Here is a 19,532-nt window from a genome sequence, read left to right on the forward strand (position 1 = left end):
AACAGGTTTGTTCCAGCCCCAAGCCCCAGAAATTACGCATATTTTTGGATTGCGGCCTATGTATGCTTATCAAATGAGGGACCAAGTTACAATCAATTTTTTCAATTTCCTCTCATTGTTGAACTTAACCGAACCCTCAAACTGCTTGTTTATTTCATACTTTCCTCCTGTTCTTTCCTTTTCCAGCAAACCAAACAAAGGAAAAGCAAGGCTACTCCACCAAACCTAAAATAATTTTTCCCTCCTTGTTCCTCTTTCCTTGTGTGTCAAGTCTTTTTAGATGGTAAACCTGCAAATGAAACTGCTTTTCTGATTACATGTATGCTGCTGAGTCTTTTTGCATAATGCTTCAAATAACAGCTTCCTTCCCTTATCCCCTTTGCTATTCCTAATTATTAAACTTTTATTTCACTAAATTCCTTCAAAGTCCCTTCTAGATCTGAGGGGAATTTTCCTTCCTACTATCCTTGCCACCTTAACTCAGTTGCATCTTTTTCTTCCTCCACTTTTAAAAAAAAGTCTGATACTTGCTGTAAGCTTTGCTGAACCTAAGGGCATAAAAAGCTATAATAAATACGGAGGTGGGGGGAGACTCCCAACAAAATACAGGAAATAGTATATATTTTATTCCTAATTATTTTAAACAATTATACAGCAGCTGGATCTGTTCATTTCCTCCCGTTCCCAACCACTGATGGCCATTTTCTCTTGTATTAACGATTTGCTTAAACCCAAATTCAGAATGGAAATCCAGAATGGAGTCAGTTAAGAGCAGGGACAATTACATCATCAACCACTCACTCAGGCTTCCATTTCCCATGTTTAATAGCAATTCTTAAAGTAGGTGGGAAGGAAATCTAATTTCCTTGCCAACATGCTATTGCATATTCTCTTTAGGGGGATGGCTTAAGTGACTCTTACAATGACTGCCTCACATTCAAAATATACTATGCAACTGCATGAAATGCTTCCTCCGGTCTGCAATTCAACTCCACATTAAGGTGTAACTTTCCATAAATAGTTCTGCAGTCATCCAAGTGGGGACCACAACTCCTAAATAATGGGAATGCTTAAGATTGTAACCTTAAGCATAATTTACTCAAGGTTAAGTTCTGTGGTTCTAAGTAGATATAGAAAAGTCCTTTAGCTGCAATACATTTTTAATTCTCTTTCTCCCCTTTTTATTTAACTGATGAGTTCTGTGACATTCAAAACTCAGCTGCTTGTGAATGTATTTGATCTTAACAGGAGTGTTATATAATTTCAGTACATGCACATACCCAGAATGAACCAACAGAATTGCCAACATTTTAAATACTTGTGTCACAAAGACACATTTTGAAGATGCTGTTATTTGCAATCACAGGAGGAGTAGCACCCTTCCGATTTCTTCCTATAGAGACTAAGAGTGGAAAATGCAACATGTAAAAAAAAATGAAAATTTCTTAAAAGAGCATAGTGTCAGTTCATAACATTAGTCTGGTCAGTAAGGTCTCGAGTTCTGGCTTTTACATCACTGCATTTTAAACTAAACTGATGGCAATATCTTCTGACATTTCAATATCACAAGTGTTACATAACAAAAAAGTGAAGCATATGTCTCATGACGTTGACTTCTTCAGGTATATATTACAAAATTTTCTTCATTTACTTATGTTCACAGTGTACACACACACACACACACACAATGTCCACATTTTTCCTAATTCTGTAAATATTTTTCATAACTGTATCAGCTAAGTTACCTGGAATAGGAGATAAACCCCCCAAATCTTGGCCCCTTTGCATAAAATAAAATTATTGGCAATAAAATTTTAGTATACGGTAAGAAAAAGTTCTGACAAATAAGCTGGCTATTTTAAGATATTGTTTGGTATATCAGGTATTGATTTTGTCTACATGGGCTTAGACTATTATTGGCTATTCACCAGCAAAAAGAACCCACTAGTGAAATATGTTTCTCTCCACACACACACAGCCTCCCTGATCTGCTCTAAATGGCTGGAGGACTCTCCAGAGTGAATACAGAATGCTTGCAGTGGGGAAGAGAGCAAAGGGAAACCTTGTAGCTTGAACAGCAGTCTACTTGTTCAGTGTTGCATTTACCCTATCGATTAATTACCTGGCATTCCTTACCAAATGTCAAGTAGTTATGAAAAGTAGATGCATACCAAAAAAGTTGCTAATTCTAGCCAGAAGTGTTCTTGTCAAGATCACATTTTGAAGTTTGTTCATAGCTTTCTGCGTCCCACCCACCCCGCCCCACCCACAGGTCTCCTATGCATTCAATTACAACAGAAGGCCATTTGGCAAGTGAAAGTTTTTCTTTCACTGCATCTCTATACTATATAGCTTTATCTGTTGCCTTATTAAGGCAACTATTAAAAACCAGATGGCTCTGCTGTTAAAAAATATTAAGAAAACATTTGGCTCCAGAATTGGATTTAAATAATACTTAGCTTCTGTGCACTAGTAATATATATTTTCCTTTGTCATTCAAGAACCCCGGTTCTTCCCACCAGATAAAAAAATCGTATGCCCTGGTTCACATGGAAAAACAGCAAATCAAGGATTTAACTAATCCAAAATTGGCCAGGGTCTGTGCCACCCTGTGTTAATCTGGATTAAACAATCCAAAATTAACCCACAATAGTTGTTAGGTTAACCTTGAGTTGTCTAACTCATGATTAACCAAAGAAGCCAGGGTTCACACAACACAGAGCACAAGGGCTGTATACTCAGAATGTTCGAGGAATACACCACAGCAAATTGCATTTTCAATAGTCCACCGTTAACCAAGATACTTGAGAATACAAAAAGTATGAAGAGTATAAAGAAAGCTTGGAAGTCACCTAGTCTTTAGGTTAAACACATGGTTTCCAGATATGGATTCTAAAAACTGGAATTAACATTTGTACATAGAACATGTGTTATCAAGTGCAGATGCTATGAAAAGCATGAGCAGATTTAGGCAGAGCAAGCTACTATTATGGAGCAAGTTAGTCTGATACCAGGGTAGTCTTTAAGCATTCACATTTCTCATTTAGAATCTAATTAACACATTAGTAGAAGGTTGTGAGTGTAGTTCAGAATAATATAATGGAGCTCTCCATTTTAAAATGAAACAAGCACACAATTCATTCTATACTCAATAAGCATATGGTTTGATTCTCCACAATAAAGACTTGATTTCAATGATAATTCTGCATATGCCTGGTGTAGTTAGTGCTTTTCTTTCATAAAACTGTCATCTCAGTTGCGACTTTTGGTTATTCATATATTTATTCATTAGTCTGCCTGTTTGTGGACTTGTTTACTTGCTTCTCACCAATAAAGTGAAACGGGGACACATTTATAATGAAATATAGCAGTTTGTATTTTCTTCAACAGTTAAAGCCTGGCCAAAATAAGTTTTAGAAAATTAAACATATAAAATCAGGTTGATAGCAAAGCTCCCTCATAGTCTACTTCAGGAATAAAATATACAAGCTTTACTGAAAGCACATCTTATACTTGCTTTTTCAAAGTAGATCCTACAATGTTTTAATAATCTTCATCCCTTGTCTGTTTAGAATTACAGGCTAACCTACAGATTGGGAGGTTAACCTTAAAATACATCTGCTCCTGAATCAAACTCTTTTGAATCATTGTGGGAAATAAAATGAAGAACCTATAAATGTTTTAGCATTTTTCTAATTGCTGGAAGACGTACTAGGAATACCTCAATTTGCCAACGAAGTATTTTATAACTGTATTCTTTGCTAAAAGGCAACCCTTCCAAAGTGTAACTGCTTCAACAGAAACAGACTTGTCAGCAAGAATGTAATTACTAAACTGTAACTAGCTGCAATATGGTCAATTCCAAACCCCTGGACAAAAGAACTACCAAATCTATAAACCCTGAAGGCTCCCTACCTCTGTCCCTACCCCCTGCATAACCAAAATCCAACCAGTTAAACTAATCCTGTCAATGCATTTCTGCCTACTGATTTCAGAATTTTAATGCAGTTACAAAGACACAGGTGTCACACAAGAAAAATTATGGTAAGGTTAAGTAAGCAGGGTTGCCACCTTTCCTGTAAAGCCTTCATTGGCTGCATAATAAACAGAAACAATAGGCAAAACATATATAAATGAAGGAAAAGCTCAGTCTGATAAATTAGTAGCTGGTAAAGGGACACAGTACAAGAATGTAATTTTGAGTGTGCATGACACACATTTGCACTTACTGATTTCTTAGTTTTTCTTTAAAAATGTGTTTAAGTGAGATTGTTTCTGTGCCTTTAATTATGCCAGGACATGCAGAAAACGGAATACTTTCCTTTTTGGTTCCATGCCATGAAGCTTCTATGCCTTACTTTCCTCAAGGTATTAAAGAGCAAGTGACAACCTCCTGGACTTTTATGATAAAATATGATCAGTGTTTATACAGTAATGACATTACTTCTGGAAAACAGTGAAACTCTGGAAGAGATCATACATTGTATTTGAGGTAGTGACAGTGTGTCTAATCCAAGCTCTGGAGTTTTCAAATAGGTCCTAAACATTGTGGTTCAGTCTAGGGCAAAAGCAGCTAGGTGAACCTGATGGTGCATACACTAGCAGAAATGGTCTAACCACAGAGATGTTGTTCTTTCTATACCGGAAACACCTGCCAAAAAAGAAAAGAAAAAATGATTCACTCAAACTCTCTGTAAGCAAGAAACAGAAGAACCCTCCCCTTCTGCAAATTCATTTTAAATTAGACTGCATCTGCATGGTTGTTTTCAACAAAATTCCCCAAATTAAAACAGTGTAGGCCTAGGAAAAATAAAAACAACCTTTTCTCATGCAGATACTTTTTTTTGTTTTGTTCTTCATGCAGCCCAGTTCTAGGCATATTTACTTAGCCCTGCAGAATTCAGGGAGATCTAGTTTCATCTTTTGTCAGGAGTCTCTGCCCCAGTTCCTGAAAATATAAAATACTCCTGTACAATTTCCTACTATATTTTAGTGCTTCTTTTAACTGCTTTGGCATCCAAGGGGCCAAACATTTTCTAGCCTGGTGTGGTGCAACACATAGCCTACAGACCACATGCAGCCCGAGGCCTTGTTCTGCAGCCTTCTTGCTGCCCAGAGCCCTTATCCCATCCCAGAGAACCTATTAATGGCACAGGCATGCTGGAGCGAGATCTCCACTCCATCCCACTCTTTTTTTTAGCCTCAGGAAGAGAGTGGCCTCATGAGTGGCCTTCACCTTGTATTTGTCAGCAGCAGCAGGCAGGACACGCTGGGGAGAGTTCATCAACTCAAGTACAAGAGGCTCAGTGTGCCAATTCCAAGAAAGGAGGGGCCAGGGAGATCATATAGGGGAGTTTGTGGCCAGAAGAAACCACTCTAGAGGAGCAGTCGTTGTGCTTGGGCTGTGGTCGGAGGAGCTGCCTGTTATCTCCGCACAAAGCGTTTTCATTCAATTCCTCCTCAATCATCTTAAAATTAATTCTCCCTCATTTAATTAAATATATTGCAAATGCTTTAATTTATGTTATGGAAATGTAATTCATTGTGCAGTCCCGGATTCCATATCTAAGATTTCGTGCCATCTTAGAGGTACGAAAAGATGGGCCGCTCTAGCTGGTTCTGTGCCTCTGAGATGCTTAATTTGTTACGCGCCTTGGTATTCCACTGAACTGCACCTGAACTATTTAAAACTACCATGGAGCCTGATGAGACAGTGCAGCCGCCGACCACTTTAACACTGGTCGCAAACCAACAGTGGATGATCGCAGAACGTCCATTATTTCTATTCCGCCCAAAGCAGGGCCTGGGAAACGCTGACCGGAGCCCAGCCAAGTTCCGCTGGGCCATAAAGCCAGACTCGGGCCTGCGCTGACATACTCCGAGGAACCAACCCTTGCTTGCCTCCCTCCCTGCGCCCGCAGCGCCGTCACCTTACGCCTTTCGCCCCTCGAGCAGCCTCCTACCCTTGGTAAGGATGAACAAGCAACCTCCGCCAGCCGCGGAGGCCCACTCCTGGGAAACCACAGTGTACCACAATGTACAAACCTTATTGGCTGTTTGTTACACTAACAAATGATATTTTAGGGTTTTGCTTTGTTTTGGGTTTTTGCAAAGAAAATCAATTTCATGTGATCAGTTGGAGCAGCAACCTGTTGAATTCAGCTACAGGTCTCATCACTCTCAGGCATAATGGGGATTGTGCTGACTGAGAATGAGAAGAGTAGTAGCCCACATCTGAAGGCAACTCTGCGGAGACTGAACTAAATTTATGCTGGAGGAGGAATGTGAAGCATAAAGTCAATAGCACCCACCCCCGGTGTTACAAGGTTTAGGGTCAGGTTGCCTTAATGCTTAAGAAGAAAGGGAGGGTAGGAATGAGATTCATTAGAATCTGAGGGAAAAAACAAATCTTTGTGTGGCCGCTCATATGATTTTTCTTACATGAGGGAAAGGCATAAATACTGGTGGGGGAAAAAGTTACCAAACATCTTAAACATTCTTTACTCTGTCCAAAATGTTTCAGAAACAAATGAAACTTCTATCACGGTAAAAATATGATTAAAACTAAAAGCAGTTTTTTAAATGATAATCATTTACACAACTACCTACACTCATTTCATATTATGAATGCATACAATTACTATTCAAATTTTCATCACAATTATATAACCCATATATGCCCTCCCGCCCCTTGAGATCAGCAACGGATGCCCTTCTCCGGGAACCCTCTGTGAATGCTATTAGGAGGGTGAGTATTCGGAGGAGGGCTTTCTCTGCGGTGGCGCCCCATCTATGGAATGCGTTCCCCAGAGAGGTCCGCCTGGCGCCATCATTATTTGTTTTTTAGCGCCAGGCTAAGACCTTTTTATTTAAAACTTATTTTAATTGCTAAATTATTGAATTAATTAGGATTTTAAAATTTTTAGTCGAGAATGCACCGGGGTTTTTTAAATGTTTTTTTTTCTTTTAAATTGTTATATTATTATTTATGTATGTTTGTATGTATTCTTTGTGAGCCGCCCCCAGGCTTTGTTGCGATGGGGGCGGCATAGAAATATTTTAAATAAATAAATAAATAAATAACCTTAATATTATATCCACCTCCATCTAGGAAAAAACCCCTTCAACTCATCTGTGTTCTAATAGAGTGACTTCCTAATAGTTAAATAGCTTACAGGCTTCTGCTATTAAACCATATGTATACATTAAAACAAGATTTTGATCTCATGTTGCTCTAAAAAAAATCCAAGGGTTCTTTATGCCTTTTATTCAACATCTCTTGCATACGCAACAAGACTTTTTAATTCTCCCTCTGTTGAAAGCTGACAAAAATAAATAAAACTTAAACTTTTCTTCTTAGGTGGCTACAGTTATATATGGATAGTACCATTTTGTACATGACATAATTCTTCTATTCTTTCTACTGCTTCTTCAACTCATAAAAATCCCCCAAAATTTACCATAAAGCATGGTAAATATTCTAGATCCTCATTAAAATATTTTGAGATAAGTCTTTCCCAGTTTCAAAATCCAAAGCATCTCTCCAAAGCAATTTTTTCAACCAACTTGATATCTAGTTTTAACAGTTTGTCCATGAAGAAAAAAGAAACCTCCACGGAATGATTTTGCTTGAGAAAATAGTTTACTAAAGGGGCTCTTGGAATTTTATTTCTTTTGTTGCTAAGTGCTCACTGATCTTCTCTTTAGTTATTTCCTGAAAGAAATATGAGTTCTCTCCTTTGGCCCCAGAACACTCTCAGGTTAAGTAAAACCTTAAAGGACTGGTTGTAATAGAAGAACAATTATAGATTAGGGAAAGTTCAGTCCACCCTTCAAGGGCCATTGAAGGCTATGTCAACACAGCATGTTCCAGAAATATGCTAAATTTAATGATTATTTCATGACTACAGTGGATAACAGCACATCTAGTATCTGATATTTTTAACACAAACAGTAGATGCAATGTGATGACCTTATCAAAACACATACATAGGTCACGACTCAAAGGCACTTTGAGACCACTGAAGGCACTCTGAGACCATTTAGAGATGTAACATTTCTGATAATTTTGAAGCTATAGAGGGAAACTGTATTTTCAAAGTTGCTTTTAGAAAAGCAAGAAACTTTTGGAAAAACTGAAAAAATTAGCACCCTTTACAGACTGAAAGTCACTTTTGTACTTTTAGGAATGTATATTATATATAACTTGTCCTGGCAAAAGTACAGTTTATTCAGACTGTAACTACAAAATTAACTTTTTCCATGTTGTTGTTGTTGTTGTTGTTGTTGTTGTTTTGCCTTTAGTTGTAAGGAACACCTGAAAAGTAAGGAACCTCTTTAGTTTTGCTAGTTTATGAGAAGCAAGAAAGAAACCATACAATCAGATGAAACCATCAATATTAGTAAAACAAAGAAAATAGTGTCTTCTAGCCCAGTTCTCTACAATGTGGAGCAGACATAAAACAATTATTTCTATTGAAAGAACTGAGAAAAAGGGGGAAGATTGAGAAAGTGTCAGTAATTATACTTGAAATCTAATTGTCATTTTGAGCAAGTGGTCATTTTCAGCTTCAATTTTATTCTGTTTCTTCATCTGTGTCTTTGTGGATTTCTAAACACTGAACATTGGCCTAGATTGAAACAAGTTTCTCCACCCTTTCACACATTTCTTGCTTTGGTCTGAGTTTCTTTGATATGCTTCAGAAGATGGAGGAATCAAAAGTAAGAAGGCAAGAATTGTCAGAAGCTGTGTATTATGTAAAGGTACTTCCACAATGCTGCATTCCTGGACTGAATCCCTGAAGATGTTCTGCATTCTGAACTCTTGAAAGTACCTTTCTAGCATCAAGTCCCAAATATGCAGCTTGTTTTCAATCCAGTCAAATCTGCAGCAGCAGATAATCATCTACTATTTTGCCTTTGAATATTGGATCCAGTAGATCTGCAGTAACCTAATATTCTGCATGTTAATATTCTTTCAGATCTTGTAAGTGCACAGATAAACCTAAGCCCCAGCATGTTCCCTTCCTTTTCATGTCCGAGACATGAGGTGTTTATTATTCAAAAGTCTGATTCTTTTTCTCCTCACAGCCTTACACCCATCTGTAACTAGTGTGCCTTGTTGGTTTTTCCTTGCTGATTCCATTACATTCTCATATTCTGACCAAAAGAGGCTTGCTCAAATAATGTCAGCTGAGCAAACAGTATGCTAGTCTTATTAACTTAAAATCTTCCTGCTAGTATGCACTTTCAGTAATTGACAGTGGCTCTCCAAAAGTATATATATAATTTTGTCAATTTTTCCCTGAACGTCGGGTGTCTTCATGTCTATAAATTAAGAACAGAGCATTTCTGGATCTTTGAAAATGCTGATGCTGATGGGGAAATTTTGTGATGATGTTAGTGTTATAGTAAGAGCAGAAAGAAAGCTTCTGGAACAAGAAGACTGCACATTCAACATTATGATTCTCCATGAAGGAATTTGTAATCCTGCTGGATACTTCTTACATTATATAAGGATATTTTTGTAATCATACTAGCATTGCTACATATTTCATTTGGTGGTACTTGCAAATCACTGCTTTTTTCATCAGAAGAACTTGACATATAGACATGTCTCCATGTACTAGATCAATTTGTTAAGGGGTGGGTGCAGAAAAAAAAATAGTGGCTAGCCTGCCAATAAGGAAAATTTCCTAATTTATTCCCTCCCCATGTGACTCTTCATAGACCCAAATCTGGTATCAGTGGTAGGCGTTTTTTCCCCTCAACTTAGTTTTCAAGTGGGACTTCAGCTAATGAGGGAAAAGTATTTTTCTAAATTTGCATAGATGAAATATAAATTAGAATATGCATATGTCATGCAGATGTGCAACTTATGGTTTCCCCCAAACCATATGTCTCTGAGTCCTCTCCAGTTAGGGTCAGGCTGATCTCCACTGGTGATATTCCTGTTTGAATAGCAATTGGAGGCCCTAGTTCCTTGGACCAATAGATGGGGCCAGAAAAATAGCATGGGAGGGAGGCAGAATTAGTATTCTTTCTTCTGTGTTTTATTGGTGGGGAGAAGAAACATGAGCATCAAGGGTTGAAATGAAGTCGAGCAGAATGGTTTCATCATGATATCCCTTCACCTTGCCGCTCAGCAGGTAATTCTCAGATTACCAGATCAGTGAGGGCCCTGGCAGATCAGAGGGTGGCTGACATTTGGTGCTCCGAAAGACACACCAGCCTGGCTAAAGCAAGGGAAGCAGCTGTTAAGCACAGCACTTTATTCTTTCTATTGCTCTTGAGGGAAAAGTGGGAATTAATGCTTTTACTCATGGAGCAGCTTGATTTCTCTCTGTCTATACCTAGAAGAGAAGATTTTTCTACAGTAAAGACCAGCTTGTCCTTCAGCATCTGCTGTCTCTCCTTGGTTTTCACAGCAGGGATGTTTCATGGTAAGAGGCTTTCTCCCTAGCAGGATGCATGAGGGAAAGTAACCGTGTGTGGTAGTGTAGGCTTATTGAAATAAATGGGCTTATGGTAGAGTTTAACTACCAGGGCATATTAAAAAAAAAAAGGAATTGCTGTTTTGGGAAGTACCGAGATTGCTCCTGTAGAAATCCATGTCTTTTCAAAATGTGGGGAAAAGAATATAGATGTTGCTCTTTTGGTAGGTCTCTTAGTGATTTGCGGTAGATCAGCAAAGGTTTCTGATTCTCCATTCTTTAACTCTAGAAGTAACAAAATGAATCTTCTGACAAGAGCACATGGATGCACCCAGGCATGCACACTGCTTATATGAAAGAAAACTTGAGTGGATTCTTGTTTTGTGTGGAAGATCTGTGTGTTCAGTTCTGGATTGCACAAGACAAGTCTTCTCACTGCTACTCTATAGCATGAATATTGTCATGATCCCTTGGATGGGTCCAGAGGGGTGAAATGAGTGTAGAATGAGTTTAATTTTCCAGTGTAGACATGCTATCCCATCAAGTGTAATAAACAATTCCCTTCAAATTAAGCCAGTTCCCTAAGCAGTTCATCCAATTGTAGCTTTTTAATATGCCATAACATAAATTATATGTTATAACATAAATAATTTAACTGACTCATGTAGTTCAAGTAATCACTGAACTTTCTCACTGAAAGCACACACATACAGTGCACAGTAAAAGGCCACACATTCTTGAAACTTGCCATTTACCTACATTTTCCTATAAAGTAGTTTCAGAGGGAATCTTCAGCTTGTGCTAGCTGAATTAAAACTAATAACCAAGTCTGAATAAGGACAATGCGCTTAGTTTTAGCAAAGGTATTATCATAATTAGTTAATGTTTGGATGATTGTGTTACCCTTAAAGCTTTTATAAATGGCTGTTTGACTTCATTATTTACAATCTTTTTTTCATATTTGCGTGTGTGTCTGCATACATATATGACAAAATGGGTTCCAATTCATGAAAACTTATGGTAGACTAAATAAGTCCTTAAGGAGCCGCAAAACCTTTTGGAAGGTAGATTCTTGTAATAGCTCAGAAATCCAAATAACTATGCAATTAACAGCAACAGTTGTTGTTGTTTTTGAAGGAGGTAATATTTTACACAGGTGTTGATGCAGCACAAGGAAAATATGCCCAAATGCTCTTTAATGAACTTTTTGAAGTCTATTCAAATGCTCTCAGACCAGTGGAAGATACAGACAGTGTTCTGAATGTCACTCTTCAGATTACACTTTCTCAAATAAAAGATATGGTAAGTATAACAAGCATATCCTCAACATTGTAATAAAGATAGGTAACCCGCAAATCTTTCTTGCCATTATTTAATCACAGGATGGTGCAGTAATTTATATGTAGACAATTTATACAATTGTTCAGTATTTGGAGGCAGTAGCTGAATTAAAAGTGAGTTAATACTACCTTGTCATTTTAGTATTAAACAATCTAAATTGCAGTCTAGAAAAGGTTGCCCCCTCTCTTTGTGTGCATATATGCATTGCTGTCTGAATGCATGAGAGATGTGAACTACTTTAAGTTATTTGTTTAGGGCTATATCCTATTGAAATCAATTACCTACAGTTTTAATTACCTTAGACTTATGTGAAGCTGTCACCAAGCTAAAGCAAGTCACCTTTATGCTATAAAGCTTTATGAACATCACAAAAGGTAATCTAGATATGCAACAACTGTATTGCAAATGCATGCCTTACAAAAGGTGCTCCTTCTAGGGAACTGTGACTGAGTACCAGCAGGGTTTATATGGTGGTAAATCCCCATCATGTAATATGTAAAACACAACCTGTACTCACTGTAACATATTTCCTGTGACTCAGCATTGGATGCCACCCCAGAACAGTGCATTCACTTTTAGATCTAAATCAATTTTTATAAAGCTCTCTGTAATGGTGACAGATAAATCAATGGGAGGGATCATACTCAAAGGTAGTGCACATGCTTTGCATGCAGACATCCCACATGACTAATCCAGCCCACAGAGGTTCTGCATCTGGTCCTTGGAGCATTCTTGGATTCCTCCAGGGGGCAGGGCTTGGCCTCCAACCTTGTCCTCAGAAGGAATCCCCAGGGAAGCAATCCAACAACAGGGAGCATGTGGGCAGCAGGGGACATGACCAGGCTGGAATGTGGCTGTTTTCCCAGTGTTGAATAAGATTGCACAGCATGCACTGCCCACCATACGGATCATGCATTCTACCTGGTGCTGGATATATCAGCAATCATGGCCAGGTCTACTGACACCCTCCATCCCACAGAGCACTCGGGGGGGGGGAGCAAATAAGCCTGCCCTACCTAAAATTGGTCACTTTCTCCTGGTGTAAACATTCTAGGTTGAACCCCAGCCATCTCCAGATAAGGCTTAAAATAATTCTTTCTGAAACACTGGAAAGCCACTGTCAGTCTGTATCAGAAAGAGCATGAGGCAACCTGGTTCCCTTCAGTTCTTTGGACTATAAGGCCCTATTAGCTTAACTCCACTAATTAGGTCAGGGATTATGAAAATTGTAGTCCAAATCTTCTGTTGGGTACCAGGTGGCCTATGCCTGTTGTAGACAATATTTAGCTAGTTGGACCAATGTTTGTACTCAGTGTAAAGTGGCTTTTGACCTTTTGCCATATTACAGGATGAGAGAAACCAAATATTGACAGCCTACCTCTGGATTCGGCAAACATGGTATGATGCCTATCTGAAGTGGGACAAAGATAAATATGATGGCCTGGATTCTATCCGGATCCCCAGCAATCTTGTATGGAGACCAGACATTGTTCTTTATAACAAGTAAGTCTGAATGGCAAAGGTTCCTTGCGAATATGAAAGCAAGAAATAAGCACTGCATTGATTGGTCTCTATTCATTTTCCTCAAAATGTCTATCTCAAGAGTGTTCACATTATCTCAAGAGTGTTCACACATGTGATTTGGTGAACTTTTGATGGAAGGGAGCTCCATGGTAGCTGAGAAGTGATACTAAGAGCAGCAAACTCCAGCTTTGGGAAAGACTGCTCTATGATCATGTCCATTTGTCTCATATGCATACTGATTAAGAAGAGAGAGAGAATTTGGCAAGAACTATTCCCATCTCCTAAATAACCATTATAAAAGGCAGATGAAATACTGTACCAATATTTTAGCTTCCTGGGGACAGTTTCTCAGTACCAGCTTTTCCTAAGAATCCCCACAGGAGAGTCAACAGTAAAAGAAAAAGAAGAATTAAAAAAAAAAAACAATTGGAGCCAGTGAGTCAGCAGCATCTTGAAATACTTGAAGATAAGAAACAACATCAATTCTACAGATTTTTTTCTCTGTAGAAACAATTCCAAATGAGGTAATACTCAGTTGGAGAATCTCCATAAAATCTTCCTCTTTTTAAAGAGATAAAGCAAAAGTAGTAAGTAGTTTTAGTAGTCCATAAAGAAAAACAACAAAGAATGGCCATAGTGTATTAAGAACAAAATATCAGAAAATTGCAAATAAGCTTTTGAATCCTCCAGAACTTTTTTTAAACCAGGCTAGGTGTGCAACAAAGTAAAAGTGGGGAGAGTTGGGCATGTTCAGATGAAATGCAGAAGGATACATGCAGAATCTACTCAGGAGCAAGACACTGCCCAATGTACCTTTGGCTATGAGTCGAAGATAATGGAAATTCCTGCATTTTAAAAAATAGTAGTTGCTGAGGCAGAGGATTAATATCTCAGCGTTCCAAAGCCTGGTGGCCTTCAGAGGTTTTTAGACTGCAACTCCTATAATTTCTTACCATTGGCTGTTAGGAACAGGTTGATGAAATCTGCAGTCCAAGATATCTAGAGGGTACCAGGTTGGGAAAAACTGAAATAACCACTAATTAGAGTGTCTAGCACTTGTCCTCCTTTAAGATGAAAGTACAGCTGTTGCTCTGAGCTTTCTTGTGCCTGAAACGGCACCAACCACTTCATGCTTTCAAATTCTTAGCTGCTACTAAGCTATTTGCAGTAGCTGACTTCCTGAAAAATCGTTGAATTTCCCTCCCTCACTTCCCAGCTTAACCCTTTTCCTCTTTGGGGGGATGCTTGGACACATTTCAAATGACACACTTAGCTGTAGCTGCTCACCATTTTATTTTTAAAGAATGCTTCTGATCTCCTTGGGACCCAAAGACATTCTTGGAAATAAAGATGGTGCTAGAGGATAGCACCTTCTTTTGCATCATGCCAACATTCTGGTTAATTTTTCTGTTGTTTTATTTTTAAAACCTTTTTAAATGCAATAAATATGAGGGAAGGTGGTCTGGGAGCACCAAGGGAGGCAACTATGGTCATATTTGTGCCACAGAGGCACATTAGAGTTCCCAGCGTTAAATGATATACCATTCCATGTAAAAATTTCATGTATCTATTTTGAAACATGTCTGAAAGCCAAGAAGATTCAGCTTCAAAAGTATTAAGACAAAAATATCTGTCAAAGTCTAGCAAACAGCCAGGCATGTTTTGAATCTGTCCAGTTAGAACAATCAAATACAAAGTGTATACAACGTGGCCTGTTTGTTACTGTATTGACTCATAAGTAAAGACTGAAGAGCCATTCAAAATGTATGGTTACTAACTGAACTCTTTTAAGCATATTTTATATCAGAAATGTGTTTGTAACAATGCTCTGTACTAAATATTTCTGAAGGTTGCTTGGTAAAAGCGACCTACATTTACCACTATTGAAATGTAGCGGTAAATCCAACAGGAAGCATGCCCTTAAATATGTTTTAAACTAGCATAAGCACATTTAAATAATTCTGTCATTCACATATTTGCACAAAAAGTGAAGGTGAGGCTCAAAAAGTGAGGTGTAAACTGGGAACTTCTGGTTTGCATGAGCCCCTACTGTGCAATTTAGCAGAACACACACAACTTAAAGTGACTCTTAATAAAGTTTTGTTTGCATGCAAATAAAATATATACCTTACATTGCTTAGTATGCTCATGGGCATTATAAATACCTCCACTTTCTCCTCTACCTGAAGAAATAAAGGTTAACATAAATAGTACTCCAAGGCGTTTTAAACCTCTTCTCTGAAAATACTCAAATATTAATATGAGAGGTTTAGTTAAGGTAATGCAAATGAGGTATCTGTAACATGAATGAGCATTGCGGCTAATTTACTTTTGCTTTATACACCTCATTGAAAGCTGTATTAAGGTGTATGTGTCAGAAGCAGGGATGAGCAATTGCTGCTGTCCAGATGTTTGGCCTATAACTTCCATGATTCTTCATTGCTGGCTTTGCCCAGGCCTGAAGTGGGTGCTTAAATATTATGCTGTACCCATTCATTGCTTAGTGTGGATTTTTGTTCTCTTTTTTTAGGGCTGATGATGACTTTTCAGAGCCGGTGAACACTAACATTGTGTTGAGGTATGATGGAAAGATTACTTGGGATTCACCAGCTATAACAAAAAGTTCATGTGTAGTAGACGTTTCTTACTTCCCATTTGATAGCCAGGAGTGCAATCTTACCTTTGGTTCTTGGACTTACAATGGGAATCAAGTAGATATATTCAATTCTTTAGACAGTGGCGACCTGTCTGACTTTATAGAAGATGTGGAGTGGGAAATTCATGGTATGCCAGCTGTTAAGAATGTGATAACCTATGGCTGCTGCTCAGAACCTTATCCAGATGTTACATTCACCCTTATCTTAAAAAGGAAGTCATCTTTCTATATATTTAACCTCCTGCTTCCTTGCCTATTGATATCTTTTCTGGCTCCGTTGGGATTCTACCTCCCGGCAGATTCTGGAGAAAAAGTTTCTCTAGGAGTTACTGTTCTGCTTGCACTAACTGTGTTTCAACTAATGGTTGCAGAGAGCATGCCCCCTTCTGAAAATGTACCTTTGATTGGTAAGTACTTGCATGTTTATACTGTTTTACAAATAACTTAAAGGAATTGTTTGCTGCAATACTGACACAGCCATGTGCTGCTGTCATCTGCAATACTCTTCTTTAGGCATTGCTACCATGACAGGTGAGGAGGGGGTAACAAGGGAGAGGGATTTTTGGCTATGGTGCTCCTGTCTGCCAGGCACCAGGCAAATACTGTTATTTTCCCAGCACTGAAAAAAGCCAGTGCAGAACAGTGGTTAGAGGTTGGACTAGGGCTTAGGTGATAGGAATTCTAGTCTTCACTAAGCCCTGAGGGTTACTGTGTGACTTTGGGTCAGTCACTGATTCTCATCCTAACCTTCTGCACATATTTGTTGTGAGGATAGCATGAAGAAGATCGTGTTGCCCATTCCTTTGGCTTCTTAGAGGAAAAGGTAAGATTGAAAACTAACAGATAAATAAAAGTCTTAAATGCATTAGCATTGCAGGCCTGCTTATGTCTACTGAATTCGATGGGGCTCACTCCCAAGAAACTAGACCTTAGGCCACAATCCTATGTAGACTCACCTGGAAACGAACACCACTGAAAACTGTGGGATGTACTTCCAATGAAACGTGCATATGTTGGATTGCACTTGCATGTACTTTGAGGCTTTTATGAAATCAGTTTCCTTCTGTTACCCTTTTTTAGTTCTGTTTGGTTTGATGTTTGAGTTACTGATGAATGCTAATATAGAATAAAAATAAGTTGTTCTGCTTTGCACTATAGGTAAATATTACATTGCTACTATGACCATGATCACAGCATCCACGGCACTGACAATCATTATAATGAATATTCATTACTGTGGATCAGGAGCCAAGCCTGTCCCACAGTGGGCAAGGGTGGTCATCTTAGACTACATGTCAAAGATCTTCTTCGTTTATGATGTTGGAGAAAATTGCACCAGTGCACAGCGTGTGGAAGAGCAAGAACCACCATTGAAAAAAGTTAATGCATGTCCCAAAGAACAACACAGATATGAAGGGACAAAGAGAACACATGCTAGGATCAGAGATAATGATGGTCAACATAGTAAGAACTTTCATGATGACCTGAGTGATGGCTGTGGATCCCAGGGTGAAAATGCAAGGGATATTGTTAGTTGCTGTTCCTGTTACAGGATACTAATTAAAAATATTGAATATATTGCTAACTGTGTGAGACGCCACAAAGCCAATCATGCTAAAGGAGTGGAGTGGAAAAAGGTAGCAAAAGTGATGGATAGATTCTTCATGTGGATTTTTTTTATTATGGTATTTTTCATGAGTGTTTTGATCATTGGCAAAGCACTTTAAGGAAATGCTTATACCAGGGCTGTGTCTGGAGTATGTGTTCCCTAAACATTCTCATAATATTATACTAGGAACCTTATAGCACAGTGATGAAACCAGATGTGGGTTTCCACCACCCTTGTGTTTCCGAACTTGATTCTGATTCATCCATCTGTACTTTAAGTAGCATGCTTACTACATGCATGGAAATAAGCTCTATCATTCCTATCTTAAAGTGCACAAGAATAGAACTGAAGTATGTTGTGTTTAGTCTGCATACCACAATGAATATATTCTGAGGTGGGGGACAGGTAGATAACTTTTCCAAAACACATTAGGTTTCAATAAATTTAGGATGCAATTCTATGCATGTTTAAACAGAAAAATATTATACAACTCCTAGAATTTCCCAGACAATCATGCTGGGAGTTGAGGACATTTTCCTGTCTAAACATACCAGGAGTGTGCTTTGGGTCACTTCTGATCATCTGTTTCTTCTTCATCATCCTGTTATACCCAGCAGCATCCCCCTTTGCTTCTCATAACAGGAGATGTTTCTGACTGCAATGCCCACTCACTGGAGTCACATGCATAATTTTCCCTTGAGTGTCAGGTTTTGTGGGGGTGGGCAGAGGACAAATATACCACTTTGAAGCAGATGTGTTTGACAGTGCATCAAGTGGCTGCTTGCATGTCTTCTCCCCTGTTCAGGAAGTGTAAAAAGAGAACCAAGATGCTTTTTAAAAAAATAGGCTCTGTATGATAGTTTAAGCAGGGGTGGGCAATTTGTGGTTTCCAGTTGTTTTGGCCTACAATTTCCATCACCTCTAGACCGCAAAGCACTGGAGAGGTGCAATAGAAGCTGTAGGCCCAAACATCTGGAGGGCCACAATAGTGCCAATAGTGCTGTAAAAAGGCAGACAACACACTAGAAGCATGGGAGAGTGAAACACACTGGAAAGGAAGTCCATATTCATTGTAGAAGAAGCTACACAAGTCATTTTGAAGAGAGAAACTAGAGGGAAGGGGTAATAACTGGTGATTTCAGCTTTTGTGCCTCTGTGCAATGTGTGTTAGGCATCATGAACAGGCATAATACCAACAGAAGCTGCAGAAGCTTGTTTAGGTGAGAATTTTATTCACCACCACCAATTGGAAGAAGAGTAAGCACCACTGCTAGCCACCTTGTTGCTTTTGCCAAGTGCCTAACAGGCAAGGACTGCTGCTAGCTGCCCCCAAGGTGACCAAGTGGCACTTACACAACAGTTACCAAATCACATCTGTGAGCTCCAGTGATATGCAACTTATAATCTATTTAACCACTCCTGTAAAACTTGTGAATTAGTAGCACTTGAATAAGCCAGTGTGGATGACTGAAGTGGATGGAGTTCGCCACAGCTCCAAGCCTGGCATGGGAAATTATAGATCATGTCCACTCGTTCTGTCAGCTATGCATCTGGCTTTGTTCTGCGTATCCCAAATCCCATTCTTATTATCACCCCACCGTCCAAATAGGATATTCATGAAAGATGCCTATATTGATGTCTCTTTAATAATCAGCACTGCCTTTAAAACAGGAATCTCTTGACCCTTTCCAGATGTAACTTGCATGTGAGCCCAGCTTGCAACACAAAACTCATTTTTAGTATCTTGTCTAACTGGATTTGCTCTGCTCTTTCTCCTATTCACCTTCCACTTTGTTCCCCACCCTTACTCTTTGTGCATCATTTGTGCTTCCACCCCTCTTCCTTCTCTTTCCAAAATATAGTAGCAGTATCTGCAACTCAATTTCAGTGAGGGTACAATCCACTGGTTTTTATAACCATGCAATGAGTTGCAGAAATACTCTATTTGATAAGCAAAGCCTTGTGAATC

General features: G+C 38.7%; 1 protein-coding gene across 1 annotated transcript; it reads left to right on the top strand.

The window, feature by feature from the left end:
• Positions 1-10,321: 10,321 nt before the first annotated feature.
• On the top strand, positions 10,322-18,743 carry CHRNA9 (cholinergic receptor nicotinic alpha 9 subunit). The gene is made up of 5 exons (XM_044418269.1): positions 10,322-10,442; positions 11,590-11,735; positions 13,123-13,277; positions 15,829-16,361; positions 17,113-18,743. The coding sequence occupies exons 1-5, from the start codon at positions 10,322-10,324 to the stop codon at positions 17,679-17,681; spliced, it is 1,524 nt and encodes a 507-aa protein (XP_044274204.1). The 3' UTR covers positions 17,682-18,743.
• Positions 18,744-19,532: the final 789 nt, after the last annotated feature.

This window comes from Varanus komodoensis, unplaced genomic scaffold (genome assembly GCF_004798865.1).
Source record: "Varanus komodoensis strain SLA01 unplaced genomic scaffold, ASM479886v1 scaffold9, whole genome shotgun sequence".
NCBI lineage: Eukaryota > Metazoa > Chordata > Lepidosauria > Squamata > Varanidae > Varanus > Varanus komodoensis.